Source organism: Orbicella franksi, chromosome 4 (genome assembly GCF_964199315.1).
Source record: "Orbicella franksi chromosome 4, jaOrbFran1.1, whole genome shotgun sequence".
Lineage (NCBI taxonomy): Eukaryota > Metazoa > Cnidaria > Anthozoa > Scleractinia > Merulinidae > Orbicella > Orbicella franksi.
In genome coordinates this window covers 20,316,639-20,337,274 of record NC_138148.1, presented here as the reverse complement: position 1 = coordinate 20,337,274, position 20,636 = coordinate 20,316,639, and the positions used below count along the sequence as shown (strand labels likewise).

General features: G+C 40.5%; 1 protein-coding gene across 1 annotated transcript; it reads right to left on the bottom strand.

Moving 5' to 3' along the window:
- Positions 1–44: 44 nt before the first annotated feature.
- Positions 45–17,045, bottom strand: LOC145483650 (uncharacterized). The gene is made up of 6 exons (XM_081462185.1): positions 16,756–17,045; positions 16,508–16,657; positions 12,701–13,125; positions 12,021–12,168; positions 11,572–11,706; positions 45–11,004 (listed from the first exon to the last, which is right to left on the bottom strand). The coding sequence occupies exons 1-6, from the start codon at positions 16,931–16,933 to the stop codon at positions 2,027–2,029; spliced, it is 10,014 nt and encodes a 3,337-aa protein (XP_081318311.1). The 5' UTR covers positions 16,934–17,045; the 3' UTR covers positions 45–2,026.
- Positions 17,046–20,636: the final 3,591 nt, after the last annotated feature.

Below are 20,636 nucleotides of genomic sequence, written 5' to 3'. Positions count from 1 at the left end.
TTGGACGGGAAATACTTCTTTTACACTCACTAACTGGAGAGAAAGGAAGTACAAAAGTTTTTTTTATTAATTTATTGATAATGTACATGCTAAACAGAATTGAATTTATAATCTTTACAACACTAACCATATGTTTCCTTTTTGTGAAAATGTCTCTAAGTTCCACTTATAATTGGAAATAAATCGTATAAAACTAAATGTATAGATTTGACAAGAGCAACCATAGCAAAGGAAAAACTGTCATCTTGTATAAGCTCAAAACTGTGATTGTTAAAGGACACCTTTCTATACAGTAACGAATAAAATCTCTTGTGTTGGCTTAATCTACAACATCAATTTCTAACTCTTTTCAACCTTTAAGGAGATGGATAGTTCAAGGTTAAAAATGCTATTGACAGATTTTAGGTCTTTAGACCCTCTGACACTTATTTCTTTAGCACTGTTCATTATTGCGTGTCCTGTGACATACAGTGTGGATTCTTATTTGAGCTTGTGGTTGAAAACGGATGACAGTGTTTCTTGAGGTACTTGCCGTGAAGGAAACATATTTAAAGCCTTCCTTGAAGATTTAGAAAGGTTGCAATTGTACAACCACAGGCAGAGAAAACGATAACAAGTTCATAGTCGATATTTTACAGCTTTGGTGAAAAGTTGTCGTTAAATAATGTTGTTTATCTTTGGCTAAGTGTTCCCTAACTATTGTTTAGTAAAATTGTACTTTTAATAGCAATTAATTGCTTAAGAATTAATAATATAATGAGCATAAAATGTCGTTTTTGAACACAACCGGTGAAATTCTTTTGTTGCACTTGTGATTTTCAAACAAATCTTAAAATATATACAAAATTAAAATGGTCAGCTGAGCCACGTCTTCCGGACAAGTCATTAGTTCGGGCGATTTTCTTCTCAGAGAGACCACACCCAACCAACGTGTTTGTCTCCCCTTTACTACTATAATCACTAGGGGACTTGTGGTCACATATAAAGCTGTTTCCCGTGAAGTCTTTCTTAGTTTGCTCAACAAGGAGATCCGAGGGTAGTTTTGTTTTTGATTATTTGTTAACCCTAACACATTCAAATTTGCGAGGACTTTATATTTCTATTTTCGTTATTCACAAGTGAAAATCTGTCCTCAAAACACACCACTTGGGCGTGGCCCAGTAATGAGTTTTGATCTTTTAAAAATATATACAAAATGATTTAAACAAGTAAAGCGTTGGTAATAGTTGAGATTCTGTTAATTTGAAGAGCATATAATGGTTTTGTGATAACAACAAAAAACAATCGCAAAAATATTTGCCACAGGTACAATTAAGCAACTAGAGAAGCCAATCAGAGGAAAGAAAATTTTTGTGCTGCATTTATATCATTGATACCGCTTGTTATAAAATTTGCCTTCTTTCATTAAAGTGATCGTAAAAATTGAAGACATAAAATTTTTTAAAACACTATTTTCCCTTGGACCACGATAAAACATTTATTGTTGCTAAGTTTAGTCATGCATAATGCATCTAATACTTGTTGCTCATAAAATTAGTGAAACGTAAAATTTATCAAAAGCTTTCTGTAGACTGTATTTGCAATGAGCTTGGTCAACGCTTAAATTTGTCCAGCCTTTGCAAAGTAGCTGATAACTAGCTAATTAATTACTTAGTTAACCTAATATTATCTCGTTAACCAAAGCGTAAACATGTTTAAACAATATTTAATTGACCTACGTGTAAAAATTGTTCATTAGTTTCCATCATGAAAACACAAGTGAGAGGTTGTTTTACGTCCGACTTTTGGAACTGATTTCCATTTTTGTCGTTTAAACGAACCTGTTTACGTGGTGGGTACGGGGCAACGATAGGTTGCCCATAAAACCTACATATATGATGATGTATATCGGTGATTGTTGTAGTTCTTCGTGAACCCACTGAAAACGTCTTCCAGTGTCTTAACTCCTAACCTTACGAGGAGTTTCGTTATGCTAGTACCTGTACTTGTTCCTGTTATCTGCGCAATTCTTGGCATCTTTCTCAGTTCACTTATCCCAGAACGAACGTAAATTTTGTACGGATTGACCACTGCCAGATGTTCCCCTTGGCGATTCTTCTTTTGTTGTCCCAGTTTGGGTCCTGGGAGACTGGGTTTTGCCGTCTTTGACAGAGAACACATTCTCATTCGTTCTCACTCGTGGAACTGCTTCTAATTCTCGTAACAAAGGTCTCCGTTCTGTAGTCACACGGTACACCGTTGGTTCTGTACGAGTTCGGCTCTCGATGGAATATCTTGTTCTTTCGCGCTCTTTTTCGGTTGAAGTCTTAACACCTTTGACATGGGGAACTTTAGACAGGCTTAAGCTGCGACTTTGAGCGAGTGGTGCTTCACTTGCTGGAGATTTTGTAGACACGACCTGGTATGAAGTGGCTCGTTGCAATCCTTTGGAATAATGTCTCATCCAGGGATCTTCATCATCATCGACATCAACAGGAACTGAAATTTGTTTTCTCCAGTGGGAGGTAGTGTGCTCTTTCACAACAGGCGTTTTGTCGCCAACATTTACCTGGAAATTAACGGGTTCAAATTTGGAAACTGTTGGTGTGACTTCCGAAACACTGCGTTCCACTTTCGTTATCGACGTGGTCACCTCTTTCGAAGGTTCGTTATCATCAAGGAGAATTTTGTAAGTCACTACGCTCGACGCATGTTGGGTTACTGGATGAACTGTTTCAGTCTGTTGGTTTAACAGAGGCACACTGTTTTCCACAGTGGATACCGACTCTGTTATCTCTAGCTTGGGTTCTTCCTTCTGTACACTCTTTTCAGGTTCAAGTTCAGTATTTGCTCCACCGTCGTTCACGATAGGTTGTTCGATTAAATATCCTTGCATCAAGTCCCAGAGACGTGAGCTGGAGCCTCGCCGCACTATGTCCTTGGGGCTTTTCTCACGAGGTGATATCTCCTCGTCGTCTGCTTTATCTCTTGAATCGCTGCTTTGCTGAGCCTCCTCGTTGAGATGATCAAATCCAGCAAGCAGAGTTGAAATGTCAGGTGTTTCCTTTTCTACTGTGTGTTTCGTGATCCATTCTTCATCTGTCAAGGTAACATCCGGTTCATCAGTTGTCAAAACCTTGCCATTTTTCGGATACTCGATTTCAAAGTTATTACTAGGCTCACTAAACTGAACCTCCGTGGAGCTAGTGGAAAATTGAGGTTCCTCTTCCAGGTTGTCGTATTCACTTGTTATAACAGGAGATGTCCTTTTAACAGACCGCGTTACAACAGTGGGTGCCAGCTCTTGTATTTCCAGGCCGTTTTCATCCGTGGAGGTCCTTTCTGGAATAGTCGCTTGGTAGACAGTCTCAAACGTGTGCGCATGTATGTTCCAAGTAAAGTGGCTGTTTTGGTCAACTGTTCCGTCTTCATCTGGTGATTCTAGTTGGGCCGAGACGTCAGACATGTCATGGTCTGCCGATGGCGATTTAAATACAGGGACAATTCCTTCTTCTTGTATGTGTGCACTCTTGTCTTCATCGACCTCAGGATGATTGAAAGGGTATTCAAGATGGTAAGTCAAGTCGGTCGCTGGTTCGCTAAACTGGACATCAGTGGAACTTAAGAAGAATTGTGGGTCATCTTGGTTTTCTCTAGTGGTACTCCAGATGTCCGGAGAAGGTCTTTTAAAGGAGCGAGACACAACCACAAACGAATGTTCTTGCACGTCGGAGGACTTCATTTCTTGCTCCGTGGGTGGGTAATCGGGAGCTATCACGTGATGGACCGTTTCATACCTGTAAACTGTAAGGTCTAATGAGTGGGAGGAGTCGTCTATTTCTTCTGAAGGTGAACCCGTTGAGCTCTTTCTTTCTGGAGGTAATTGTTTTTCTGTTTTTTCTGGACAATCGGTTTTCTTAATATTGTAGGTTACAGAATACTTTTGAGGAAGTGAAGTGTCGACCATTGCCTTTGGGTCTCGGACATTAGTTGTTTGAGGGTCCTTGCTATCAATGGGGGGCTCTGAATCCGAGGAAGACGAGGAACTTGCTGAACTTTTGCGTTCCTTTAGATTTGTTTGAGAGCCTGGCATAAAAATGAAATCTGGATATGTGGGGTTGACTGAATGCGACTTCACGTCCGGAGAGTCTTCTTGAATCTCTTCTACACTTGGGACTTGCTGATCACTTTCACCTTCAGGCTCTGTGGGGTATTGTTGCTGATATGTTCTGTATTCAACTTTGTAAACCACGGGTGATCTAGATTCTCCATCTGATGGAGAAGTCATCGAACCTTTCCATTCTTTTGGTTTTATCTCATAGTCTGGTTTTTCTACTGACAGAGACAAATCTTGATCTGCAGGCTTTACTGAATCCGAGGACGACGAGGAACTTGTGGAACCTGTGTGCCCGTTTGGTTTGGTTTGTGCATCTAGTGTAAAAATGAACTCGGGATCTTCAGGTTCAGCAGAATCCAACACATCTTCCGGAGCGCCTTCTTGTATGTCTGCAACACTAAGCACTGGCTTTTCGTGTCCGCTTTCAGGCTCTAAAATAGACTGTTGCTGAAGCATTCTGTCTTGCACTTCATAAGACACGGGTGATTTTGATTCTTCATCTGACGAAGAGCTTGACGAACTTTTCCGTTCTTTCCATTTTATCTCATCGTCTGGTTTCTCAACTAAGAAAGGCAAATCTGGGCTTATAGGTTTTACTGAATTCGAATCTGCCATAGGGACGTCTTCAGCATTCGAGGACGATGACGAACTTGACGAAGTTTTTCGCTCCTTTGGTTTCGTTTCCATGTCTGTCATAACAAAGAAATCGGGATCTGCGGGCTTAACTGAATTCAACACCACTTCCGGGGCGTCCTCTTGCATATCTGAAATACTTAGTACTGGTTTATCGGGTTCACTCTCAGGTTCTACAACATACTGCTGCTGATACATACTGTACTCCACTTTGTAAACCATGGATGATTTTGATTCTTCATCTGACGAAGAGCTTGTTGAACTTTTTCGCTCTCTTGGCTTTATGTCACCGTCTGGTTTGTCTACTACGAAATGCAAATCTGATACAGGCTTCACAGAACGAGAAACTACCGAAGGCGTGTCTTGTTGAACATTCGTAATGCTTGTTACTGGTTTCTCCAGCTCTTTCTTTTCAAATGTTGTTTGTGCTAACAACAATTGTTTCTCCTCATTGTGGTTTTCTTTATCAGAAGAAGATGAACTCTTTGAACTCTTTCGCTTTGGTAAGCCTTTCCCATGAAGGAAGGATGGTGCTTCATCTGACGACGAGGATGTCGAAGTTGTTCTTGTTTTTTTCTCTTCTGTGGTCTTTACTAGATGGACATCAGCTTTTGATGAACGTTTCTTTCTTCCCACGTCTTCGTCATCCGATGAAGAAGAACTCGTCGATTGTTTTGATTCTCGATTGTTTTGCTTTATTGGAGCGTGGCCTTCCCTGGAAGATGGAGTGACATCACTTTTTACTGGACTTTTCTTTCTTTCCCCCTCCTCATCATCCGACGACGAAGAACTTGCGGACGGTTTTGGTTCTTTTTCTTTTTGCGTTAATGATGTGCGGCCTTCCTTGGAAGACTCCGAGCTACTGGAACTCTTTCGGAATGCCTTAAATAGTCCAGACTTCTTTTTTCGCTTTGACTTCTCTTCTTTTTGGCCATCAGAATCAGATGAAGAAGATGAAGATGAACTAGATGAACGTTTTTGTTTCTCTTCTTCCGGAAATACAACTTCAATTTTCTGCCTAATTTCACGGTCCAGTGTCAGTGTCCTGTTTCTTGGGGAATGCGATTCATTTTCTTCAATTGATGCTGAGCAAACGGTGACATTTTCTTCCACCTTTACAAGCTTCATAGAACCCGGTTTCCAACTGTTCTTTGCCTTGTCGTCGCTAGTATCTGGAATGTCAAATTCGAAGCTTTGATCAGATTTGTCCATTTCTGTCGGTGGTAAAAGCCTTAGTTCCATTTCAGGTCGTATCTCATCATAACGCTGAAGACTATGTGGCTCATCGAAAGCCGCCGATTGAACCGGCTGTGGAGTGCTATGGAGGTCCAAGATGTCAGAAGTGTTCACCACTGATATGTCATCTTCCACTGGACTAGACTCTAAGTTTATTTCACCACGAGGGAGTCCTACGAGTTGCTCGGTGGCCTCAGGCGCCTTAGGTGTTGAAGTATTCATACCCCAGTTGAACTTAGCATCGAAGTCTTTTCCTCTGTCTTCTTTAATTTCCAGAGGTTCACATGGCTCTTTTTTGTCACCTATTGGTGGAAAGCTGTAATCCGAATCAGGGGTGTCTAATCCCGCCATGTCCACTCCGTATCTTTGTTTTGATGTAACGTCTAAATCGGGACGATTAAAATCAAAATTAACATCACTTGTGTGGTCTACGCCTAATCCATTCGTGTCCAGTCCAATATTTGGTTTGCACGCAGAAGTATCAGCATGAAGGGTGGACACACTTGGTTCAACAACTTCCAAGTTATTTTCAACTCCGGGGATAACTGTGTCGAGTCCGTTTGTATCAAGTCCGAATCCGTTTTTGTTGTTAGAAACCTCTATATCAGGCAAGCTAGCCTCGAGGTCTAAATCTTCGTGAGAGACTGAGATGAAAGTAATATCACCATTTTTTGATGGTACAGAGATATCTGGTTTAGAAAGATCGAAGTCTCCTGGACCCTGTGGTGTGTCAATGTCTATATCTAGTCTTGGAGTATCGTTTTCTTGACCTCTTTGGCCGATCGAGGGTCCAGATATGTTCGGCTTTTCATAGGAAAAGTCTGCTCCATTTAGGTCTATTTGTCTTGCGCCTTTGGTATTTGGGACGTCCAACCCAGGTGGATTGAATCCAATCTTCGGCTTGTTGGATGTTTCAATATCTGGAATGTTTGTGCCTAAATCTGGCTTCCGGATGTCCCCATATTCTTCTGTTTTGTCAAGAGAGGGTCCCGATACCTTAGGTTTCGCAAATGAGAGGTCTGGACCAGCTATGTCTATTTCTCCTGAACCTCCGCCTTTTGGAGCGTCAACTCCAGAAGATATCAAACCGATCTCTGCTTTTTTGGATGATATATCAACATCTGGGGTACTTATGTCAAACTTCTGACCGGTAGCTCCTCCATCGATGTCAACTTTAGGCTCGCCTATGCCTTTCATTTCTACAGATCTATCGAGGTCTGGCCCGTCAAAATCGAACTGGGTGTTTCCCGTTGCTCGTCTGTATGGTTCGTCTTTATCGGCGCCACCTGTGCACGACAGACAGTTGCCACGAAGTTTCCCCTTGGATGTAGGAGGCAAGTCAACTGATGGACCTTGGAGATTTGCGTCTGGGCCCCTGAAATTTCCGCTTGGGACGTCCACATTAGGTCTAGAGATTTCTGTTTGTAGTTTGCCTTTTGTCTTGTTGAAGTCTGGGGCATTAACGTTTGGTCTGGCATCTATTCCTCCTGAAGCTCTGAGTTTTGGAACACCAAATTCCGGCGACTTGACTCCAGTATCTGGAGTACTGACTGACGTGTCAATATCTGGAGTATTTATGCCACGATTTGACGATGGGATGTCAAAGCCTTCGTTTGTTTTGCCAAGAGATGGCTCGGAAATGTTTGGTTTGTCGTAAGAAAAGGCTGGTCCATCAACATCTATTGCACTCGCACCTCTAGCTTTCGAGACGTCAAATTCAGGCGATTTTAATCCAGGCCTTGGTTGTTGTGCTGATACATCAATATCTGGAGTATGTATATCAAAATCGGGACCAGTAGCTCTTCCATCGATGTCAACCGTAGGTTCGCCTATGCCTGACTTTTTCATCTCTACAGATTCATCAAGGTTTTGCCCGCCAACATCGAACTGGGTGTTTCCTTTTGCTCTTCTGTATGGTTCGTCTTTATCGACTCCACCTGTGCACGATAGACAGTTGCCACGAAGTTTCCTCTTGGATATAGGAGGTAAGTCAACTGATGAACCTTGGAGATTTGCCTCTGGCCCCCTGAAATTTCCGCTTTGTACGTCCACATTAGGTTTAGAGATTTCTGTTTGTAGTTTGTCTTTTGCCTTGTTGAAGTCTGAGGCATTAACGTTTGGTCTGGCATCTATTTCTCCTGAAGCTCCGAGTTTTGGAACACCAAATTCCGGCGACTTGACTCCAATATCTGGAGTATTGACTGATGCGTCAAGATCTGGACTGTTTATGCCACGATTTGACGATGGGATGTCAAAGCCTTCGTTTGTTTTGCCAAGAGATGGCTCGGAAATGTTTGGTTTGTCGTAAGAAAAGGCTGGTCCATCAACATCTATTGCACTCGCACCTCTAGCTTTCGAGACGTCAAATTCAGGCGATTTTAATCCAGGCCTTGGTTGTTGTGCTGATACATCAATATCTGGAGTATGTATATCAAAATCGGGACCAGTAGCTCTTCCATCGATGTCAACCGTAGGTTCGCCTATGCCTGACTTTTTCATCTCTACAGATTCATCAAGGTTTTGCCCGCCAACATCGAACTGGGTGTTTCCTTTTGCTCTTCTGTATGGTTCGTCTTTATCGACTCCACCTGTGCACGATAGACAGTTGCCACGAAGTTTCCTCTTGGATATAGGAGGTAAGTCAACTGATGAACCTTGGAGATTTGCCTCTGGCCCCCTGAAATTTCCGCTTTGTACGTCCACATTAGGTTTAGAGATTTCTGTTTGTAGTTTGTCTTTTGCCTTGTTGAAGTCTGAGGCATTAACGTTTGGTCTGGCATCTATTTCTCCTGAAGCTCCGAGTTTTGGAACACCAAATTCCGGCGACTTGACTCCAATATCTGGAGTATTGACTGATGCGTCAAGATCTGGACTATTTATGCCACGATTTGACGATGGGATGTCAAAGCCTTCGTTTGTTTTGCCAAGAGATGGCTCGGAAATGTTTGGTTTGTCGTAAGAAAAGGCTGGTCCATCAACATCTATTGTTCTCTCACCTCTAGCTTTTGGGACGTCAAATTCAGGCGACTTTAATCCAGGCCTTGGTTGTTGTGCTGATACATCAGTATCTGGAGTATGTATATCAAAATCGGGACCAGTAGCTCTTCCATCACTGGCAGCATCAAGCTTGCTTATGGCAGGTTTTTCCAGTTCCAAATTGAATTCTGGTGCATTGGCGTCGAATCCCACGCTTGGCTTCTCAGTGTCAATATTTAGGCCAGATCGGTCTGTGGAACTCTGGACCTCCGGTACGTTCAAACCAAACTGAGCATCTCCCTTTGTCTTTCCATACGGCTCATCTTTGTCAGCACCACCTGTGCACGACAAACAGTTTCCACGCTTTTTCTTTGAGGAAGAAAAATTTAAATCGGCAGACGGAACGTCCGGCCTTTCCTTTGAATCTCTCATTTTCCTCGTTGAAACATCAACTTCAGGTCCTGATATTCGTGTGCTTAGTTTAGCTTTTGGTCTAACATCTGGTCCACTGACATCAAAATCCACGTCTTCGTTAGAGACATCTGGGGCATTGATTTCCGGACCTCTTGTATTCACTGCGATGCCTGACGTTCCTGGTGAGATTGTTCTATTTTCCCCGCTCAGTTCAAAGTCTGGTCCAGCGGCACGGAGTCCAAACTCCTTGTGCATTCCACTTTCCTCAAAATAAGGACCGGATCGACTTAAGTCGAACTTGTCAACTTTCTTCATTTCCAGTGATCCGTCGGGTCCACTTAAATCATATCCAACATTTCCCTTAGTTTTCCTGTAAGAATCATCTTTGTCACCATCGCCTGCGCACGTAAAGCAACTGCTACGCTTTTTCTTTGTAGAAGGAACATCTAACTCGGCAGATGGGACGTCAAATTGTGCTCGTCGGTCTTGAAGTTTACCAGCAGGAACGTCGACATCAAGTCCTGAAATCTCGGGCTTCATTTTCTCTCCTCTTGTGTCGATATGTGGGGCATTGACACTTTGATCTCCATTCAACGATCGCTCAGGAACTTTCGAAGACACATGTGAGGATGGCAAAGAGACGTTTGGACCAGAGATCTCAATATTTCCCTGTTGATCACTCTTTGGAATATCTACGTCAGGTGCAGATGCGTGAAGTCCTAGTTCCTTTGGTTGAAAATTTGCCGTGTCTCCTCCAAGATTATTGTGAGTGCCATTTACATCGAAGCTATCACCAGTTCTCATTTCCACTGATCCATCAACATCAGGTCTATTAAAATCAATAGCAACGTTCCCTTTTCTTTTTTTGTACGGTTCTTCTTTGTCGGTGCCAACAGCACAAGAAAAGCAGTTTCTTCGCTTTTTCTTTTTGATTGGCAAATCTAACTCTGAAGATGGAATACCGGCTTTTCTCTCTGGACCTTCCACTTGAAAAGCAGAAACATCAACATCAGGCCTGGACATTGGCGTTCTGAAGTTGCCTTCTGGTGTTGTGATGCCTGGGCTATCTGAGTGTAGCTGTACCTTTGGATTTATTTCGAAGTCCTCTTCTTCAACCGATGGTCCAGACAAATTTCCACTCGCATTCGTAGACGGAACGGAAAAGTTAGGTCCCATTGCATGAAGTCCTAATCCTTTTCCATCAGGATCTGACCCCGCGCCAATTTTCCCGTCTGCTTTAATATCAATAGACCCATCCAAATTTGGCTTGTCCAAATCTAATCCAGCATTCGCCTTTCCTTTGCGGTAAGGCTCGTCTTTGTCGTCACTGGACACGCAAGAGAAACATTTGCCACGTTTTGTTTTAGGTGAAGGCAGATTCAAGTCAGAAGACGGATCATTAAGATCAATGTTTGAATACACATTTGGTCCAGGTACTTGCGTTTTTAGGTTTACTTCAGGCTTATCCACTTGCGGTCCACTCACGTCGAATCCTGGTTTCTCTGCAGAAACGTCTACTTCTTCTAGATCAGGAGCATCACCTTGCAGTCCCTCAATTTCGACAGATGGAACCCCTGCTTGTAACGTCGGCTCCATGTCAATTTTGCAGGATTCCTCTACAGGTCCTTTAGGTAGATCCAAGGATGCATCTGCCAAGGAGCGAAATCGTTTAAAAACCCAAACAAATACAGAATAAAGAAAAGATGTTAAAAGGTAAAAATGATTTGGGCTCGTAATCCAGCGGTCTCGGGTTCGAGTCCCGCTCTGACCACTACCTCGATTTGTTTCACGGTAGCCCAGTGTTCAAAAATCCTCCATCCCGCTCGTAAATAGCCAATTGGTTTGCCTCCGGCCAGTTGGGATTCTTAACAATGTTATGTTCAATTTGAATTATTTGTTGCAGTTGTTTGTTCGGCCCCACTAGCCTTTGCGCTATTAACACTGCTAAGGGTAAATAAAGGTTACGTTTTTATATTTATATAAACTGCGTCACTAGTATTAAATAATAGTTAATTGAAATTGTTAAATGTACAATGCAATATACAAAGGACCTATAGCAGCCATGAAACAAGTCAATTTGGCTTTGAATTAAAATGTAATATACAAGCTAGGATGCAATAGACAAGAATGGTAACTCAAAACCATGATGGTGCAAAATAAGTTGTCATTTACCAAAACTTTAGATTATCTTTACTTTCTTTACAACACATACATACCCTTTCCTTTGTATAAGGCATTTTTCAACAGCGTGAGTTGTAGCTTTGGTTTCTCATCATCTCGAAGGAGGCTCATAGCTCTATCATAGGGCATGCCTTCAATAGGGACACCATTAATTCCGATGATCTTGTCTCCTAAAAAGAGAGAGATTTTTCTTCATTAATGAGACGTTGGCATTTCAACTGTCGTCACTAACCATCTAGAGGCAATTATCCAAAGGTATTTATCAACCATTGTTTTTTAGTCCTTAATGATTGCTAATTTTTCCATTCAATCAATGAGTTTTTCATTCTGGACAGATTCATACAGACTAGAAATAACCCGGTAAAACAAAGTAAATTGTAAATACAAGGTGTTCAGTTTATTAACCCGGTTCCAGATTTCATCTGATAAGGTTAGATGAATGATAGTTTCGTAGCCTAAAGCTCATTAGATTAAACTCTCTCACCTTTGTCCATGAGACCTGTTTTAGCTGCAATACCACCTGGCGTGACTTCATTAACAAACAAGGCAGGAGATGGCAAATTCTTATCCCTCGCTATCAACAGACCGAAACCTCCATGCTCAGGGCGGTCAAGATCGACATCAATGGTTTCCTGCGGGAAAGGAAACATCGTTATTACGAAAGAGACACGGGAAGGAGGCTGCATGTATATGGAACGCATTCTTCTCGTATTGTGTTTTTGGGGCTCAAATTCGAATCGGGTGGTCCGGCTTACTCTCCCAATGTCTATTTTCAACCAGAAGTATCAATCTATTACGGCGAGGTGAAATAATGCCAGAGGTATCTTGTAATAAAGAAGTATCATTCAAGGGGAGTTGCAATTCCCTGGGGTTACTTTGTGCTACGCCGGGACTGAAGTTAATTATTGATCGAAAGCATTCACCCTAATTTTATAAAACCTGCAATATCTCCCGTTTGTTCCTCGTATGTCCATTATCTTTCGTTATAATATAACGGTGAGAAATGTAGCATCTCTACTGAACAGTTTCTTCGAAGATCCTCAGACGGCTAAATTCCGCACTGTAGAACACTTTTAGATCAACGTATCATGTAGTCCGACCTTAAGTTTGATAGCCAGCTTGAACTTGTAACAAAGCATATTCCCGATTATAACATTTGCTTACCAAATTCTTCGGTCCATCCACGTTAAACGTAGGCTTGGCTGGACTCTTGATGACGACATTAGCATCTGCACCTGGAAGGCTTCCACCTGACAAACCACTTGCTGATAGTTCATTTTCCGGGAGATCAACGCCTGGATGCGTTCCTTCAGGAAGGTTCAGGTCCGGGCGATTCCCACCTGTGAGATTCTTGTCAAGGGAAGGATCCCAATCCATGTCAATCTTTACATCCCCCTTACGAGAGGGAGGTTTTATGCCTGGATGCCCACTCATATCGACTTTGACGTCTCCCTTATGACTTAGGGGCTTTATAGATGGACTGCCATCCATGTCAATTTTGAATTCTCCTTCGTGGTGAGGTGGCATGTCAATGAGAACCTCGTGACTTCCACCAAATGCTGGGTTGACAACTCCTCTCGTGTTGTAGGCTGCAAAAATAACATTTTTGAAGCGTTTATATCAAGTAGCATACTGTTCGGAAACAGTGTTTACTTGTTGCTTGTACAAAAATCTACGCTTTTAGGTAGGCAATCGATAATGTTGCTCTGTAAGGATAGTTTCTTGCCTCAAGAGGCAATTAAGAGATTTCTTCATTTTTATTTCTACACCTGTGAAAACGAATAAAGAATAGTTCGCTGGACAAAACTGTTCTGGATCGACGTTTTGCGACAAAAACATATCAAGCAAAGCGACGCAAATAATTTTGTAATTGTCTTAAACCTCATTAAATTCCACACACGGAAAGTTATTTTCATGTAGATCATGAAATCAGATGAGTAGCATAACCATGTGTTAAATTAAGTCGTTGGCAGTGCACATATATCATTGCTATTTGAATTCTGCCTTTTTTCTGAACAGTTGTAAAGACAAATAAAAGCAGTTATAATGGGACTCCTTGTAAGGCAAATTAAATCATAATTGCGCGTTTAACACGACTATAAGCAGGTCAAAGCTCAATATCAGTTATTACATAAACAATGCATCACCAGGCCTCCTTCAGGTTACATTATGCTTTGCGGCTTTATGACGATTTTGTATTCTTTAATTTTGTTATTTCACAATAGAGAATGGTTCTAGATTATGTCAGCTGTTGCAAGGTAGCATGAACGAGTTTCTCATTCACTAACATTTTATCAATCAGACTAAGCTCCCAACTAAGAGCTATAAGTTTCTGTTTTAATTTCACACAATGAACCATACATGCCATACTAATCAAGCAAGGCTTTTTGACTAAAGAAAGCCGTCTTGAAATACACTGTAAACCAATGATCTCGATGAAACTTTTCAATCATTAAGAGCTGTTGCAAGTCTCGACTTTAACTGTTTGAGTCATCTTTAAATGTGGTGAAAGGTAGAGCCGGTTGAACTGCACTTCAATTAATACCTTGGCAATTTGAAGGCTACGAAAAACAGGTGCTTTGCAGTTGCCTTCGTCACAACTGTACAAAGGTAGCCTTGCAAACATTTTGCCGCCAAAAAATTGGTGTTTGAGGAATTTAAATGACAGCAGCATACAATAGTTGTTTATTAATGTTGCTATCCTAAATTCACATCTCTCACTACAATTGTCTGCTGGTTTTCTGACCGTAGTGTTTGTACATGTATCGGATATAATTCTTCTTACTCGAATGAAATAACAAAAAACAAGCAAACGTCTGCCACAAAAATAGAAAATCAAGGAGATTTAATGAAGCAAAGTGGGATGAGTTTCTATCGAGACATGCTGAGAAAATGCAAAATTAATTTTCATGTGTCTTGTGGTGGCGGCAATGAGCGACTTGGTGACAACGTGCTGGGCATCAGACCAACAAAAACAAAAACAAAAAAACTCAAACACAGTCTATGATGACTGTAGCTTGAATTACCACACATGTTCATGTGTTTAACTTAGTTCTTCTAACTTAAGTCATTGTGTGACATTTATGTATGGCAGTTCAGATTTACGACCTTTGAACCCAATGCAGCTTTCAGACTGCTGAAGTGATCGACTAATGTTTCATAATTTGTTTCCTTGTATTGAAATTTTATCGGCGTTCAAGACGAGAGTTAAAAAGGCAACATTCAGTGTGGAGACAAAAGACCTTATCCACCCCCTCTTACCCCCCGAAAAAAATATATAACGCGAAAAACATTCATCATTGACTGCTAAATGTTAATTTCCTTCAATTATCAGGTAGTTGTACGAAGCGCATGCTCCGAAATTCAAACAATCAACCATGCAATGTCAACATATCAATTCTCCTTTGTTTTCTTATAGGGTTAGCTGGGAGAATCTGTTTACGTATATAGAGTACAATATCACAGGAAAAGAAAGGATTTGAAAATCACTTTTAAGACCAGAACTGATGATCTAAATCAAGACTGTTTCATAAAAAGATACTTTGTCATTTTATGTAAAATAAAACGCACCGCAGAGAACAGCGTGTTTGAGGGGAAATTAAAAAAAATTCTTGACTTATTGAGCTCTGTATAGACAAAACAGCAATAAACAATAGAAGAACTCTTGCATTGAAACAGCTAACAGCTTGAAATGTGTGTAAGCTTTGTTGTTAAGTTTTTGTATTGTTCAGAGTATTTCAACCAAGACTTCGGCATAAACTGTGTGTCCTCAGCGAGATTTGTGGCACTACGTGTGGAAATCTAGAATCCACGAGAAATAGATTTGAATCAGCACTTTTTGTTGTCATTTGGGCTTCCGGAGATTTCAAATTAGGTTCGTCACTTCATCGAGTTTAAATGACTTTTCCACAGAATTCGCAAGGTCAAAGTGCTTTTTATTTACATGTGACACAATGTGTAAAGAATGACTAAAATGCAGCACGCGGGACGGAGATGAATCTAAAAACTTCTGTTGCCTTCTCTCGTGGTCACGGCAACCGAGATAAAATAAATATCCGGCACTTGTAAATGGTATGAATTTCCCTCTCGACATTTTGCGGTGTTTTTGCTCTTTCATTTACTATTATTTATTTTTTTACATTCCTGTAGACGAGTACGGTAACTCACTCCTTTCAAAACGTGTTCAACCTTGCTTTGAATTATTTCCAGAGAGTTTCACGTATTACATGCCTTCTGTAATCAACTAAATAAAGAGACCGTCGCCTTCTTGATTCTTCTAATTTTCTGTGCTTGAGTGAACCAAAGCTATTTATGCAAATCACTTCGTCGGTAATCACGGCTCAAACGTGAAATTGCGTCGCAGAAACACGGACAGCATATTATCACACCAGATATGGAGTGGTTTTTTACTTCTCGCATCAGTGTTTTGACATCGCCGCTGAAGTAAAAATCTCTTAAACTGGCCAAACGATCTGAGGCTGGGACGAATGAAATCTCTGCCTCCGTCACGGGTCATTAAAACAACAAAAATATCCTAAAAAACGCAGCAATATTCCCATAGAGAAACTTTCCATGTGATTATACATCATTTGTTTTGTGAACGTCTCACCAGTACGAACTTCAACAATAAATGACTGGGAAAGTGGTTTACGAAGTGGCTGATAATCGTTTGCAGCTCTTCAGCAATAAATTTACTTAAGTTTATCATTGTGTAAATTCATAAATATGGAAGTAGTCCAATTCAAGGATTCCCAAAGCCTATGTACGTGACAAAACAAATAATAACTTACTTTTTCCTAAAGGAAAACATTCATACAGACATTTCAGTGTGTCACAACTAGTGGAGAAAGTTTTGGATACTAAACTTGCTTCAGGAAAATTCCTGTTTCAATGGGTATTTAAAACTGTTAATGGCATGCAGTATATTTTTCTATAGTGCAGAATTCTAAACATTACTTTTATTTCACTCACCAGCCGATGGGGCTTCTTCGCTGTAGCGATGTGAAAAAGTAACTGGCGTTCCATGGCCGTTCAAACCAATATCTCCACCTTTGGTCTTTGTACCGAGAGAAATGTCCGGCTCGCTACCAGTGTCGACAGAGGACCCTGACGACAACGTCCCTACAAAACACGAATAGTGCAGAACAATCAGTCGAAGGAATGAAAAAGTGTACGCCAACAGCTTGAAACTGAAAGCTTCGTGAATGAAATGTCCTTACCTGACTTTTTACGGCAGCAGTACCACACTAATGCGGCAATCGCAGCGATAACGAGTATCGTGCCAATCGTGCCAAACACTGAAGCCAGTATAGCACCAGTGCATTCTGAAGCGGCTGTAACACAGCTGATTTGGCAGAAAAAAATAAAGCACACCAGAAGGGTGATCTTACAAGCCATGCTTTTCAGTTTCCAAAGCTTAGCCAAGTTGCGCCATGAAATTTGCGAAGACGTTCACAAGCCTTGTCCACCTTCAAAGTGTATGCCAAAATAATTATCTGGAGTCCCCAGAGAAATATACTTATTTATGGCCTGAAAAAGCCCATTCAAATTAGCTGGATTGAATATGTCAATTACTGAGCGATACCGCGCGCTCATTGGTCTTTTGGTGTTACTGCTTCGTTGACTTTTGTCTTGCAATAAAATGATTGTGGAATATTTGGAATGTTTCCCGATGTTGAGCGCTTACGAAACAAATCGTAAGCGCAAGAGACAGTCTTTTCATGCGAAAACTCAGGGCAACTGAATTCAAAGTTGCACGTTGTGTGAAGTGAATATTTCGAGGAAAAAGGGAAAGAAGCATGTACGTTCATTGTAGAAACATAATTGTGAATTAAGCAAAACAATAATTTGGAAAACACCTGTAGGGTTTTTAAGCTCAACTCAACTCAAGAATAGAAAAACTCAATTTTGCGATAGAGTTAGTATCAGCCATGTTTTCTACCAACAACAACTTTTTTTGTTGGTCTCTTTTCTGTGGATTGCATAACATCTAAATCCGAGGTGAATATTGGAAAGGCGCTTTGTATTGTTTAAATTCTGCAAAGGTTGTATTCACATCATAAGCAATTCACTGTAATAGAAAGAACAGTCAATTTATCCGGCACTGACACAATGTCAAAGCCATGAACAACTCAACATTTGTGTAGAAGTGTAGTTTTCTGTAATGGCGATATTTATTTCAGTGTCTGTGGCTTTTGAAACACTTTCCTGCTGGTAAAGTGATTCCCCTGCGGACATCTTGAAATTCCCAAGCGGATATTTATCAGATGCTACATATATATGGCTTACTATGCAATGAACCATTACAATCAGCCACTGCCGCTAAAAATTAAAAAGAACACCAATGGGATAATATAAGATACCGTTTCAGAATTTATTTTCGTTGATCTTAGGAATCCATAATCTAGAAGAACCCACGCGGCTCTTTCAAATCTTGGAAACTACTCCAGATTGAAACATCCTCGGGTTTTCTGGCATGTTTATTATAACATAAATAACAAAACACATTTTGAAAAGTAACTTGAGAACCCAGTAGCCTTCTTAGCATCCAGTCCTAGTAACTTCATAAACGTTATAATCCAGTCTGGTTCCACAGACTGTTCAGCGTTTGCCACAAGACGTTCCCAGACGTTTCCAGTTCACAGTTCTACAAACATTAAAATTCCTTGCATATTTTAAGAGAAATATTGGACCATATTGATAGTGCAAGCCAGGGCATGTAAACACTTAAATCAGAATTCTGTAAGCTGAAGCCATAATCTGCGGCATATTCGTGCAAGTAGGGTTGCAATCTTCATTTAAAGCTTTCTTTTCCTGTTTCGGTGTCCGATGAGAGAGATCATGTTTGGAAACAATTGTTTCGTTGTTTTGAACAATGAGGCTCTGCAATAAAACAACTTCATTGTGTCTATTTTAAGCACCGATTTCTAAACAAATATTAGCAAAGTGGAACTTATCTCCAGTAATTTAAAGAACGAAGATGTTGACTGCAAAAGTAAACTAATTTAGGGTAACAGAACAATACCAGCTACTATTTAAAATGTGTCTGTATCAGTTCTTTATGGCAGGTATACATCGCGAGAGCTCTCAAGAATCTGCGTCAATCTCGCTCCTTTGTTAATATATATCTTGCTCATTAATCTTGACCGCCGTGAAGTTTTACTAAGGTGGAATTTAGCTCGTATATTGTCTGAGATCATTTTCGACTGCACAATACAGGATTTTTTCTCTCATCTTTGAAGTTTTTAAACCTCATTTAAAGAGATGACAGATGTATTGAAAAGAAAGAGGCGTCACTAATTATACCATTCTAGAGTAAACAGAACTGCAAAAGAATTTCAAGTATTGTCTTAACAGACCGCGGGCTGTAACCTCATCTTGAACCAATTAAAACTTAAAACCGCCAATAAGTTGAACTGCAAGATAGAGATGAAAAAATGAGTTCTGACTTTGTTGAATTTTTTCCCCAACATTTAAAGGGAATCAAGAATTGTTATTAGTGGTGGTTAGTGATCGCGCGTCCGTGAAATTAACGTCGTGCGCGTGTCGCGTTATATGCTCGCTAAACCACGAACGGTCGCGACACTCGCCTAACTCGTCATTTGATTGGTATATTTAAACTTTAAAAACTATTGTTAAATTAATTTTAAATAGAGCGTGTGCTCCAGTGGAGACCTAAAAGAGCGATTCAGACACGAGCTACAAACAATGAATGATTTTACAACTGGACCGCACAAGCGTGATCAGACATGAACTATAGCCACGAGGTACATATAGTGTTTGCAACGCTGCTTTATTTGTAAATACCTAAAAGGCATCATGTTTTTCTCGCTACAATTTATAAATGGAAACCTTTGCCTTTAGCTCGATACTCCTACAACAACACTAGATTGTAGAGAAGATGAGTGCTACTTGAAGTTATCTGCCTCAAGGCTGTTTCCTACTTATTTTAATTTGTTTTTCAAACGTTTGTTGTATTTCAAATTCATTAATTATAGAGCGGTTAAAGGCGCGGCTTAACGCTTTAACGGATATCGTCTGTGTTGACTGTTTAAAAAAACGAGTCCGCGCACAAAAATAGCACAAAACATAGCACAAACGAGTGCAGTAATTCTTTATTTAGCATTCGTTTAAATTGCCTCTTGGTTAATATTGATACGTCGTATTGAATCGCAGAGTTTTGTAGCGTCACACAGTAACATTAGAAAACGTAGTGAAATTATTTCAATCTTACTGTGATCTAAAGCCATTTTTTTATGTACATATTACTCTTTCAACACTGTTAGAATAACTTAAGGTGTTTCGAGCAGCTTTTGCAGAGTAATCCATTTTCTCAATTTTCTTTGGAATATAAATTTCAGTTTGTTTATCGTAAGTATCAGGTAACAGTTGAAACGCCAGTGTTCCACGTGCCTCTCAGTCCTCAACTGAAGACGAAATTCAGATACATCTCTTTACGAGAACTGAGGCGCTGTTGAACTGAGAAAGAAAAGACGTAGCATTTAAGAAACTAAAACTCATAGCGCGGTATTGTACCAGCGCTCGCCTCTCTCTTATGGACTTTTCCGCCATTTTATTTGAAAGTTCTTGTACTCTGTGGCAGTGCTCTCCTTGATTACAACTGCAGACGAGAACAGAATCAATTTCAACACGGCGATCTGGCTCTTTCCATTAGGTCATTGTACGGTACATTTCTAGAGCCTCTCACTGCTTTTATATCCTACTCCTCCAGTGTAAACAAACGATGTAATGTGAGGAAAAAAAAACAGACCTCTTTACTAGATATTGCGGTATTGCAACCGTTTATCCGCAAGAAGCACAGTTAGTTATCAGTGTGGCAGCACTTCGCAAGTAGAAATAATTCTTGCTAATGAAATCAATAGCAAACTTTTCTCTTTGAGTTTAACAGACATTAATTAAGGTTTACTTTACAGACATTAGGTGACAATAGTTACCTTGTATAGGACTTTCTGGCAACACGACGCTACCCAATACAAAATGTTGATGTTGCTTTTGACCAAAATGTCGTTACCATATTTAAGTACGTGCCATCTCAATAGCTACCACATTTTACATACAGGACATATCAGACTACTGCGTC